This window comes from Pipistrellus hanaki (assembly GCF_964339955.1).
Source record: "Pipistrellus hanaki genome assembly, chromosome: 6".
Taxonomy (NCBI): domain Eukaryota; kingdom Metazoa; phylum Chordata; class Mammalia; order Chiroptera; family Vespertilionidae; genus Pipistrellus; species Pipistrellus hanaki.
In genome coordinates, this window is record NC_140508.1 from 6,284,818 (window position 1) to 6,297,243 (window position 12,426).

The 12,426-nt window shown below is 56.6% G+C and overlaps 1 protein-coding gene across 2 annotated transcripts in view; it reads left to right on the plus strand.

The window, feature by feature from the left end:
* DNAJC5 (DnaJ heat shock protein family (Hsp40) member C5) overlaps positions 1-10,476 on the plus strand; it is a 42,510-nt gene extending 32,034 nt beyond the window's left edge. Inside the window, exons 2-6 of one of the 2 annotated variants that reach the window (XR_014795292.1) lie at positions 4,899-5,016; positions 5,617-5,830; positions 6,265-6,436; positions 6,521-6,588; positions 6,870-10,476. Coding sequence is in view for 1 of the 2 variants with exons in the window: in XM_084887385.1 (XP_084743511.1) it covers positions 4,910-5,016; positions 5,617-5,830; positions 6,265-6,436; positions 6,870-6,973 (597 nt within the window). In the remaining variant the exon portion in view is untranslated. The remainder of the gene's footprint in view (positions 1-4,898; positions 5,017-5,616; positions 5,831-6,264; positions 6,437-6,520; positions 6,589-6,869) is intronic. The other variant, XM_084887385.1, reaches the window with a different exon arrangement.
* The last annotated feature ends 1,950 nt before the right edge of the window (positions 10,477-12,426 follow it).

The window sequence follows — 12,426 nt, forward strand, 5'->3', positions numbered from 1 at the left end:
ATCACTAAGCTGGGGCGTGGCAAACAGCAATGGCTGCCGTCAGCCGGCTCTGCCTTTCAGAGTTTCCCAGTCCCCGCGCTCCAGCGCAGTAAACAATAATTGCTACACGCACCTATGCAAAAAAATTAGAGGCCCGAGGAAAAACCAAGATGGCAGTGTAGGTGAGCAACTAATCTGCAGCCTCACACAACAATTTCAAAACTACAACTAGCTGAAACCAGTTTGGTTCAGTGGATAGAGCGTCATCCTCACTTTCAGACCCGATGGCCAACAGACCAGCTTCTCCCCGTAGGCGTCTGGATCCCCACATGACCCCAGAAACTGGGTTTTAAAGTGATCGGGAGCTTGTTTCCTTTCTGGTTGAAAAAAAGCCTCGCGCCCAGTCGCCCGCCACCAGCCCGATTCGCGTGCCTCCGTGCCTAGGCTCCTCAGCTTTTCAGCGCTTTTGCTCCTTTCTCTTTCAGCCAGCCTTCCCGTGGTTTTGGGTGATAGATGTTTTATCTATTAGTTGTAGTTTTTGTTGTTGTTTTTTTTAATATATTTTATTGATTTTTTTTTACAGAGAGGAAGGGAGAGGGATAGAGAGTTAGAAACATCGATGAGAGAGAAACATCGACCAGCTGCCTCCTGCACACCCCCTACTGAGGATGTGCCCACAACCAAGGTACATGCCCTTGACCAGAATCGAACCTGGGACCTTTGAGTCCGCAGGCCGATGCTCTATCCACTGAGCCAAACTGGTTTCAGCTAGTTGTAGTTTTGAAATTGTTGTGTGAGGCTGCAGATTAGTTGCTCACCTACACCACCATCTTGGTTTTTCCTCTGGCCTCTAATTTTAAATAAAAGCATTTGTTTGGATGTGGCAGTATTAATTGTTCATGTTTTCCCATGGGTGGGGTCTAGAGGTCAAGTATTTAGCAGCACTGAGTAACTGAGAATAAAAAATACTTTGTCATGCCCGGGCAGCATGGCCCAGTGGTTGAGCGACAACCTGTGAACCAGGAGATCACAGTTCGATTCCCCTTCAAGGCACATGCCCAGGTTGCGGGCTCAATCCCCAGTTGGGAGCTTGCAGGAGGCAGCCCATCAATGCTTCTCTCTCATCACTGATGTTTCTGTCTTTCTCCCTTTCCCTTCCTCTCTGAAATCAATAAAAATATATTTAAAAAAAAAAAAAAACACTTTGGCCGAAATCAGTTTGGCTCAGTGGATAGAGCGTCGGCTGCGGACTGAAGGGTCCTGGGTTTGATTCTGGTCAAGGGCATGTGCCTTGGTTGTGGGCACATCCCCAGTAGGGGGTGTGCAGGAGGCAGCTGATCGATGATTCTCTCTGATCGATGTTTCTAACTCTCTATCCCTCTCTCTTCCTCTCTGTAAAAGATCAATAAAATATATATTAAAAAACAAAACAAAACTTTGTTGCATCTGTATTCTCCAGAACATTCCAGGACCAGTGCCATAAGGAGTCGTAGTTAGACTTGCGGAGCTGTGTTTCTGTGGGTGGAAGTGGCACAGTACTTAGTGGTGGAGAGTTTTCCAGAAGATGCAGGTAAACATCGGCCCAAATCCCTGCTTTGTCTGCGGGTCCCCAGGCTCTGTGCCAGCCAAGCTGTGAGGTGGGGGCGTGTCCTTGCTTCTGTCCGCAGTGACTAAGGACAGACACCCAGCCCCGTACCAACTGGCCCACACTGGGCTTGGAATGCTCCGTGCTGATTCTGACACACCCTCTCGGGGGAGGGGGACCTGTTGTATTTTCTGCCCTCAGCAGGGGTCAGGTGGCTTACCTGGATCCCTAGGGCAAAAAGTCACGGCCTTCGGTTTAGGTTCAGATACTGATTACCCTTCTCTGTGCTTTGTTCTCCTCAGCGATGATACTGCTGTAGCACCCGCCTCACCAGGGACAGGATCCCTGACCCCTGGACTCAGGGAGCACGGGGCTGACGGTCCCGCGGCCTTGGAGAGGTTGAGGGGCCCATACACCCTGGTGGCCATCCTGTGCCCCCCTGCTGTCTGTTGTGAATTCCCTGTCGCTTGGCATTTGCATATTGTGTTGTAAGAGGCCTGGGGAGGGGAGAGTAGAGCAGCGCTGGCCTCCCTGGCCTCTCCTGCGCCTCAGCCCCTCCACCCCATCACGTTTCTTCCTTGGCTCCCTCCCTCCACAGAGGGTGTCCTGTGGGGTGCGGAGCAGCCCTGTCCCCAGACCTGCCTTCCATCCTCTGACTTACCCTGCTGGGCGTACTCGTGCTGCTGAAAACCTCTCCCCTTCCCGTTGGAGCGATCTCGCTGTCGGAAGCTGTTTCAGGGGTGTGGGTGTGGCCTTGGCTGAAGGGGCCTCCGCTGGCACACCAGCTGTTTCCTCCTGGCTCCGGTTTGGCTGTTCACTTCTCTCTGACATTTTAGTCAGTTGGCTGTATTCCATGCCTTTCTTAGTCCTGCTGGGCAGGTATTTTTCAGAGATATTTGAAGCCTCCTTTGTGGGCAACTGAAGCTTCGCTCAGGTATTTCCTGCAAAGGCAGCGTGGTGTTTGCTAATCAGAAGAGACCGGGCGTGCTCAGGGCGGTATGGCCGTAGACTGGTGCTTGCTGATAAGCAGCAGGGAAGGTAACACAGCTGCTCGCACGGTGAGGCTGCCTTTCCCTGTGGCTGGTGAATTAGAGCTGCCTTTGCTGCTGACCGCAGTATGCTGTCTGTCTACTTCGGGCTGATTCCCAGGCTCTAAACCAGTGGCTCTCACCCTTCCTGGTGCCGCGGCCCTCTAATACAGCTCCTCATGGTGGTGACCCCAGCCATAACGTTATTTTCGCTGCTACTTCATAACTGTAATTTTGCGACTGTTATGAATCGTAATGTAAATATCTGTTTTTCGATGGTCTTAGGTTGAGAATCGCTAGCAGGGTCACCTAAGACCATCAGAAAACACAGATATTTACATTACGATTCATAACAGTAGCAAAATTACAGTTATGAAATCGCAACGAAATAACTTCATGGTTGGGGGTCACCGCCACATGAGGAGCTGTATTAGAGGGCCACGGCACCAGGAAGGGTGAGAACCGCTGGTCTAAACCAACCAGGACACCTGGAACTGGTCTGGTAACTCACTGTTAATTGTCATTTTAATTGAGATAACTAGATTCACACACATGTAGTTTCCCCGAGTGGTAACTTTTTGCAAAACTAGTTTAATATCACAACCAGGGCCCTAACTGCCAGTGTCACCAGATTCCCACTGTCACGTGACTGTGCGTGTGTGCTGCTGCTGTGGTCTCTCACAGTGTGGAGTGCATGTCCGCCTCTAGGGCCAGGACCCTGAACAGACCACCACCACGGGGCCTGCTCTGCCCTCGCACACCTCCTCCCATTCAGACTAACCTGTGAGGCTCACCCACGGCTGTGTCCGCAGTTCTGTGATTGCTGAGTGAATGGTCCATTCCATTGGAGGAATCGGACTGATTCCACTTTGAGCGTTTTGTGCACAGGTTTTGGGGAGTGTTTTCTCTTCTCTTGGACAAATGGCCGGGGAGTGAGTGGCATGCTGGGTCCTGAGCCCTCGGTAACTGTTCGTCTGCCAGGCCCAGGCAGCCATCCGTCTGCGCTCTGGAGGCAGGAAAGTCCTGTGCAGCCCTCTGTCTCTCAGGTCCCACCCAGGACGGAGCCCCCTGTGTGTATAGATCCCTCTTTTCTTCGGTGGGAAGAAAACAAAACGTGTTGGGGGAGTCTGTGGCCTTTCTGCTGCACGGCAGCCGAAGGGGGCCCAGAATGAGTTACCCTGGACCCCTTTTGTCCATCCACTCACTCACTCGTGCACATTTGGGTTGTTTCCAGAGTTCGCTGTTGTGAACCTTCGTGTGTAAGTCTGTGCAGGCGTAGGTGAGAGCCACGCCGCAGTGGGCTGCTGGGCCTGTGACGAGTGTGGGTGAAGTGCTGCAGACTATCCTGAAGGGGGCGCAGTCCATGGGAGCGCTCCAGTGCTTCACACCCTCATCCTCACTTTGACCCATGCTCTTCTAGTGCACATGCAATAGTATCTCGTTTCTCAGTGACCAATATATTTTCGTGAATAATTGAACTTGGGGCATGCTGTGATTTTTAAAAGGTGTATGATCTGGTCCGGCTGGCATGGCTCTGTGGTTGATTGTCGACCCATGAACCAGAAGGTCACACAGTTCAATTTCCAGTCAGGGCACAGATTCCCAGGTTGCAGGCTCTGTCTCCAGTAGGTGGCGTGCGGGAGGCAGCCAATCAATGGTCTCTCTCATCATTGATATCTCTATCTCTCCCTTCCTCTCTGAAATAAAAAATATATTTTTTTAAAAAAGTAAAAAGTGTATGCTTTGTAGAGGTTGGTGTCCTATAAGAATCAGTCTTGGTGTTTATAGTGTTCTTCAGGAAAAAATGGCAGCAGATAAGTGGATGCTACACAGACACGCTCCCAGGACCAAACTGGAATAACAGCTAAGATGGTGTTCTTGGGCCTCAGTGCTGGGGGACGCTGCCTTTTGTTCTGTCGTTGCGGAGGAAGGGGTCAGCGTTAAGGTTCTTAGCTGTGGGCTACCTGCTTCTCCCTCTCCCTCTCTCTCTCTCTCTCTCTCTCTCTCTCTCTCTTTCTCTGTGTGTGTGTGTGTGTGTGTGTGTGTGTGTGTTCAGAGGGTCTCTTCTGGACAGCATAGTGAGTGGCTCTTGCATTTTTATCCATTTTGACAATCCCTTCATTTTTCTTTTAGCTATTCACACTCTCTGCTCTAGGGGTTAGGAACAATCCACTTAATTTTGAAAGTCAACTTAGGGTAGTGGTATCACAGCCCTCTGCACATACAATTGAAAACTGCCGTGCTGTGGTTGATTCCGTGTCTGTACACTTTATACTTTTTGAGTTTTCTTCGAATTTTTCTTGTAGACTAGCCTACCATGGCCGACCAGCGGCAGCGCTCACTCTCTACCTCTGGGGAATCGCTGTACCATGTTCTCGGGCTGGACAAGAACGCAACCTCAGACGACATTAAAAAGTCCTACCGGTAAGAGCCATGCCTCATGGGTGTGATTGGCACCGACCAAGAACTACCGTATATATTTTTTTAATTTTTTCTTAGCTGACAAAGTGTTTAACACCTTTGTATGTGTAGTGTGTTCCCTTGTAGCTTACAATTGGTACATTAAGTTTTTCAGACTGTCTACCCTGGAGTAGACAGTCGTGCAGCAAGCAGCTCTGACGTGCTGAGCAGGGGCTGTTGGCCGCTGAATGACTGACTTGGTTCCACGCAGTGGTGACAGTCTGCTTGCCCTGTTGTAACCTCTGGCTGAACCTGAACGGAACCCTTAGGTACGGTGTCATTGTGAAGCTGTGATGACTAAACACACAACAGAGTGCCGATCAGACCCCTGCCTGCTGCTTTGTGCAGAAGGTGCAGTTAGCCGCTCGGACACTAGAGGGCAGGGCAGGGTGCCTTTGCGCTGTGGAAAGGTGGAAATGATGGCAGAGATTTCTTTGACCCACAGTTCTTGACTTCTGTGGAGAGTAGGAAAGTGGGATGGTCATGGCAAATGTTCCTTCCCCTGGCCCTCCACCCAGTGGGTGAACATGAAACATGAGACCCAGCCATGGTTTTGGTCTGCAGGAAACTGGCCCTGAAATATCACCCGGACAAGAACCCTGACAACCCAGAGGCTGCAGACAAGTTCAAGGAGATCAACAACGCGCACACCATCCTCACGGACGCCACGAAGAGGAACATCTATGACAAGTACGGCTCCCTAGGGCTCTACGTGGCCGAGCAGTTTGGGGAGGAGAACGTGAACACCTACTTCGTGCTGTCCAGCTGGTGGGCAAAGGTGAGGACGTGGAGCTGGCGGGGCGGCGGGCTCACTGGCCCCTGCAGGATCGTGTGCTCTCCCTCCTGACCGTGGTGCTCGGTGGGTGGCTATGCCCCGCTTATCCTGTGTGTGGGCAGCTGTGTGCCTGTCAACTGAACGTTTTGCACCCTCCTTTCCTCATTCAAAGCCCCGCCACGTACGAGGACAGCCCACATCTCCCTGCAGGGCTGCTCTCAGTCCCCTCTGGAAACGGTTTTCTTTACGCCCCTGGAGGCTCTGTCTCTCCTGACCCCGGGTTGGTCCTTTCTTACACTCCTCGCTCTGGAGGAGAACAGGAGCACCCGCCTTTCTGTCTGTCACTCTCATAGGGTGACAGCAGGTGTGTGTGGGTGCCCTGTTGGGGAGTCCCCAGTCTCGAGCCATCTCAGCCAGCGCCCCCTCCGCTCCCCCAGGCCCTGTTTGTCTTCTGCGGGCTCCTCACCTGCTGCTACTGCTGCTGCTGCCTGTGCTGCTGCTTCAACTGCTGCTGCGGGAAGTGCAAGCCCAAGGCGCCTGAGGGCGAGGAGACCGAGTTCTACGTGTCCCCCGAGGACCTGGAGGCGCAGCTGCAGTCAGACGAGCGGGGTGAGTGCAGCCCAGGGCCTGGCTGCGTGCGTGGGGTGGTGCCAGAACGGGCCCTCAACCGTGTCCACCTGTCTTGTCAAACAGGAGGGCACTGACATGGGCCAGGATGTGTGTGGCAGCTGGGCCCGTTGAGGTTGAACGTGGATTCGGAGGTAAAGCAGACGCGGGGCTGTCCCTGCCCCAGCTGCGCTAGCTGTAGTCCTGGGGACCGAGCAGGTGGGGTGGGCCTCGGGCCGCGGCGGCCTGAGGCGAGGAGGTGGTCACGCTGGGGGGAGGTCAGTAAGCAGCCTCTCCCTCCAAGTGCTTGTCCTGCCACTTCTGACCCCAGCAGAGCGACGGAGCATTGTCACAGGAGGATGTGTTGACAGGGAGCATGGTGCACTTGGAAGGCCGCCATTCTCACGTGATGAAAATGCGTGTGATTGCTTTTCAGAGGCCACAGACACGCCGATTGTCATACAGCCAGCGTCCGCCACAGAGACCACCCAGCTCACGGCCGAGTCCCACCCCAGCTACCACACCGACGGGTTCAATTAAGTTCAGGAGACGCTGTGACGTGCGGATCAATCAGCACCGGCCACTTCTACCTTCGCATCATGAACTGTAGTCACAGAGGCGGGAGGGAGCCGCTCTGGCCCGGGAAGGACCCTCCGCCTCTGTGCCCGCCCACCCGCCAACCCCAACACGTGAAGTGCGTAGCATGCAGTATTTAAAGCAGTTTAGCTACGGTCGCCGTCTTCTGTTTTTCCTTTCTAATAGCATGTGTGGGGTCCGTTCCATGTCTGTCTGTGTTGTGGACGTGCTGCAGCGAGACCGCACTGAGCAATGGCGGCACCGCCTGGGCTGTCAGGCTGCCGCCGCCATGAGCTGGCCACGTGGTGTGGCGTCCCCAGCAGTGGAGGGGCCGCCCCGCCCGTGCTCCTGGGCCGGGGCAGGTGCTGCCTGCAGAGCTGGGGTCTGTCCAGTGGGGCCTGTGCCCTGTCACGTCGCCACGGGCTGGTAGCAAGGACAGTTCTTCAGCTGCTGCTCACCTTGTGTGCATGGCCTGGTGACGGGCTTTTCGGGGGGAATGTGTTTGGGGACTGTGGGATCTCCTGATCTGCGACCTCAGCCTGGATCCGGCCTGAGCCCCCGTGCCACGAGCTGGGCCGATGGCCACCACCAGCGTCTCCCCTCTCCTTTCTCCGAGTCAGCCTCCACGTCCCTCCAGGCCCTGTGGCCTCTTGGTAACCATTTTGGATGTCGAAGCACCACAGTAGCAGCCGCAGCCCAGGTCGCCAGTCAGGCTGAGTCCAGGCTTCAGGTGGCGCCTGGCTGCCCAGCCTCCTCTCTGCTTTCTGAGCCCCTGTCCCCCTCTTCCTGCAGCTGCTCCTCAGCCAGAGCCCTCAGGGTCCTGAGGAGGTCGCAGGGTCAGAGGCACACTTGGCATGGGAGAGGTGGCCCCGGGGGCCTGGCGCCCTTGGCTTGTCAGCCAGCAGCCAGACCAGGATCTCGCTGCTGCTGCTGCTGCTGCTGCTGCTGCTGCTGCTGCTGGGGGCAGAGCCTTTTGTGAACTGCTGCACGTCCGTCCTCCTTTCCGGCCCAGGCCTGGTGGGTGGTGCCCTGCTTCGGGGACTGAGGAGATGTGGGTTACGATGTACCAAATAGCAGGTTCCCTGCTGGCCCTACACCAGCTTCTGGAGGCTCACGGGGCCCACATGGGCCTGTGTCTGCAGAATGAATGTACTCGCTGCTCCTGTGCCGCTGCATCCCCAGGAGAGTGAAGGACAAACGGAGCACTGGGCGACATGGTTCCCTGGCTCAGACAAACCAGACATGTTCCTGAAGCCACTGTCCTCCCCTGTGGCCCTTGCTGCCCACCAGGCTGTGCTAGCCAGAGCTGGGGGGGAGGCCTGGCCACTGGCAGAACCCTCCGTCCTAGGACCCTCCAGGCTGGCCCTCCTGAGGCCAGCCTAGGACCTGGGCAGCTGCTTGGTCCCATTTTGTTTTTTGCTCATTGTGGTTAGTGATCATGAAGATGTCCAAGGAGAGGGTATCTCTGCACTGTGATGTTGGGTTAGAACTAATTTGCTAAAACCAGGCCTCTCCTAAAAGGACAAGAAACTCATTGTTTGGCCCACCGGGCAACGAGGGAGGCGGTGAGACCAGGCCATCCCTGTGCCGCCCCGTTCGGAAGCCTGCGCGGTGGCCGCCGTCCCTGGGAGTGCTCTGGGAGTGGTTTGGACAGTGAGTGCTGTTCCCCAGAACGATCCAGAACCCGGCTAAAACCTCCGCCCAGCCAGGCCCTCCATGTGTGTCCCCGAGTCCCCGCCAGGTGCTGCGGTGGCCTCTCAGTCTAAAACCAGATGACGGTGACGGTGCTGAGGACCGCGGGTGGCCCGAGGGCAGGCCCCTTCCAGAGTGTGACTGGTTGCTTTCAAGGCGAAGGTCCTGGTGCGTGTCCTCTGCTTGCCTGGAGAGGCGCTGGTCCTGCTAAGTGGGGGCAGCCCTGTGCCTTCCAGAGCTGGGCCGGGGGGGCCACTGCTGGTGTCAGACGGCAGGTGGTGTGTGTGGCCCAGGGTGTTGGGGTCTGTGTGAGAGGAAGCCCATCCGATTTGCTAAGGCGGGGCTGGCCTGCCGGGCAGCCAGTGCTGTGGGCGCCCTGAGGGTCCGGCAGCAGGCCCGGTCCCTGCAGGAAGCATGTCTGACTGCAGCTCTTGTTGTGTAGGTTTCTCTTCTGCTTGGTGCCGTGTCTCGCCTTGTCTTCCTTTTGGCTCTGTTCTCATTTCAAACTGCTTTAGATATTACACTCGGTATGTGAGCCTCCCTCGCTGTCCCATCCGTCCATACAGCTGCCCCGCTGGGATCTGGTACAGGAAGAGGTCAGAGTGGCTGTGGCTAGAGCAGGCAGCATCTCCGGGCTGTCAGCCGCTGGGTGTCACGCCAGGCTCCTGCCAGGACCATCCTCGGTGTTCTAGCGCCGGCTGTCTGCCCAAGGAGCCCACACTGCTGCCGGCATCGGGGCATGCTCGGCCTCCCGCCACCAGGCTCTCGGGAGGGACGGGGAAAGGGGCCTGTCTGTCCTTCCTGGCTCTCATCTCGGCTCATCTTCCCAGGACGGTGGTGACAGGGTGAGGCAGGTGGTGATCTCATTCCTTCCTGTATTCTTAGCTGTGAGCCCGTGCGACCCACGACTGACCTGCTTGCTTTGTTACTTTGGCTGTGAACCTTCCGCCTATGGAATTGGCGAAAGCTACATTTTTACAGTCCTGCCAGGCACGGTTAGTGCCGTCTGTGCTGCAGGTGTGGACAGTGGTGTATCTCTGTGTGTGTACATATGTGTATATGTATATATCGTGCAGCAGGCCGCCTGCTGCTGTCCAGGGGCAGTGCAGCAAGTACAATAACGGTTGGCTCCAAACAGCCTGCTTCTGGGCGAGTCCGGGCGGGGGTCCTGAGAGCCCTTCTGCTGGCCGCTCAGGGACAGCGCCCACGCCACCGTGCACCCAGAGTTTGGGCAGGTGCCGGGCGTGTGCCTGAGCCACTGCAGTGTCGGCTTATCGGGGCGGGTGCCCATCACAGTCACACGTCCTGTGTGACTGCTGGGCGGTGTAGAAACCCATTCCACTTTGGAACATGTAAAACCAATTTTCTAAGCATCAGATGCAATCAGTGACCAACTGCGTCTACAGAGTCTCTCTGGGACCACAGATGGGCCCGGGGCTGCGAGCGGAGCAGGGCCACGCCGCCCCTCCAGGAGGAGCGAGCGGCCGGGGCCGGGCCACACCAGGCTTTGTTTCCCTGGAGGACGGACTCGTGTTTCACACTGAGGGAGGGAGCGGTTTGCACTGAGATGTGTTGACGTTTCTAAAACTTCAGTGCGATGTGTGGGAAGCATGGTCCACTGGCCTTGTCCTGGGCGCAGGCCTGGCGGAGCGGTGCCTGAGTGGGTGAGGGCCAGGTGGGAGGTTAGGATGTTCCCCGCAGTGACCTCCATCTTGTATGTCTGAATGTTGACCTAGAATAAAGATAACGGTTGTAAAATAAATGTTTTCACTGCAGACCAGGCGTGTCTTATTTAGTTCTCCTGCAAGAATCCTGTTGGCCAGCCCACCTTGGGGGTCCCTCCTCAGTCCCCTGGGGGCGGGGAGCCCCGCCCACCTGCCTGTTCCAGGGATGGCTCGGATGTCCCTCCCCTCCGCTTTCTAACTGCTGAGACCGGCGTGTGAAAGGAGCCCTGGGCCAGGGCAGCCCTCTGAGGGCCGTGCCGGCAGGCCAGGGGCTCCCGCACTGCCGCCCCCACCCCCGAGACAGCAGCTCCACTCCTTCCACCCCGCTGCATGAGCTGCTCCAGTGCTTGGCACAGTGGGCGTGGCGGCCCCTCTCAGCTGCGCCAGTGCTCTGTGCTGACCACCTTTGGACCTGGCCACTCAGGCCTGCCCCACCGGGACATCCCTGTGGCGAAAACTCGGGTCCTCACTCCTGGACACCACCGTCCCCCCGGGTCATCTGTCTCTGAGCCGGTGGTGCCCATTCCTCCTCAGGGTACCTCCTGGGCAGGGCCCATCCTCCCACCACGCTGATGGCAAGAGGAGAGATGTCCCTGCACTTAGACCACCTTTGGTGCCTGTGCCTTGCCCCTGAGATGAGAGGTGCTAGCTCTGCTTCCATGAGTGTGTCCTGGGGCTTCGTGTCCAGCCAGGTGTCTCCTGCGCACACGGGCGGGAGCAGCCACTCTGAGCTGGAAGGCCCAGGGCTGTGGGCAGAGCTGTCTGTGGGGGGAGCTCAGGGCAAGGCAAAAACATTCTGAAAAGGTTAAACCTGCACGGCTCTGGCCAAGTCGCTCAGTTGGTTAGAGCGTAGTCCTGATGCAACCAAGTTTGGGTTCGTTCCCCGGTCGGGGCCACTCGGAGGCCTGCCCCACCAAGAAGCATCCTGGGCCTGCGCCCTGACGGGTGTGGAGGTCCGGTCTGTGTGTTCTCACTGAGCAGTGTCCGCCAGCTGAAGGACCACGGCGCCTAGGCCGCGCTTTTGGGTGTGGTGGTTTTAGTTCTCAGGAGGAGGAGGCCCGCCCCACCCTGCGCCTTCCCGGGGCTGCAGGCCCCTCCCACCCCCCTGCCAGTCTTGGTGTTCTGAGACATTTTTCCTTGTTTACTCTTCTTTTTTTTTCCTTTTCTTTTTTAAAATATTTTTTTATCGATTTCAGAGAGAAAGGGAGAGGGAGAAAAAGATAGAAGCATCAATGATGAGAGGGTCATTGATCAGTTGCTTCCTGCATGCTTCCTCCTGGGGTTCAAGCCTGCAACCCAGGCATGTGCCCTTGACCAGAATCGAACCCGGGACCCTTTAGTCTGCAGGCTGACGCTCTGTCCACTGAGCCACACTAATTAGGGCTTGTTTACTCTCCTGATTATCCTAATTAGACCACGATTATATTCATTATTTTCTCTGTGGGATTCTATGGACCATCATGAAGTAATCCAGTCCTCCAGGCCGCGCTGCTGGCAGGGGTCCCTGCCAGGGACACCACCAGGGACCGGGTGTTAGCAGGGGTGTGGTCCACACGGAAGGGCGGGGGTTGCTGGAAGCTTTTTCACCCCTTCCCTCTTCCCCCTCCTCCTCCCCCACCCTGCGGACCTGGCGAGGGCTGTGTCCAGGTGGCCCAGTGGGGGGCGGTGCGGGGCTGGAGGAGCTTGACCCAGAGGTGAGTGGTCCCCGGGGGCGCCCTGGGGCCGGACCTCCTGGAGTAGCTGCTCCGAAACCACTGGGGTCTGCTGCGTCAGATCTCAGTCTGACCCCATGGTCATGCCAGTCTGCATGACCCCTTGAAGGAGTTTATTGCAGAAGCTGGCGGGAATGGCCTGCAAGGAACACGTGGATTCCTTTGGCGAGGACAGGCAGGGACCTGGGACCTGGGCGCCAGGACCACATGAGAACTTCCTCTGCTCAGTAACCATGGCAGGACCTGGGGAACCGGGAGGATCCGCAGGGCACGTGCGGTCCACAAGCAA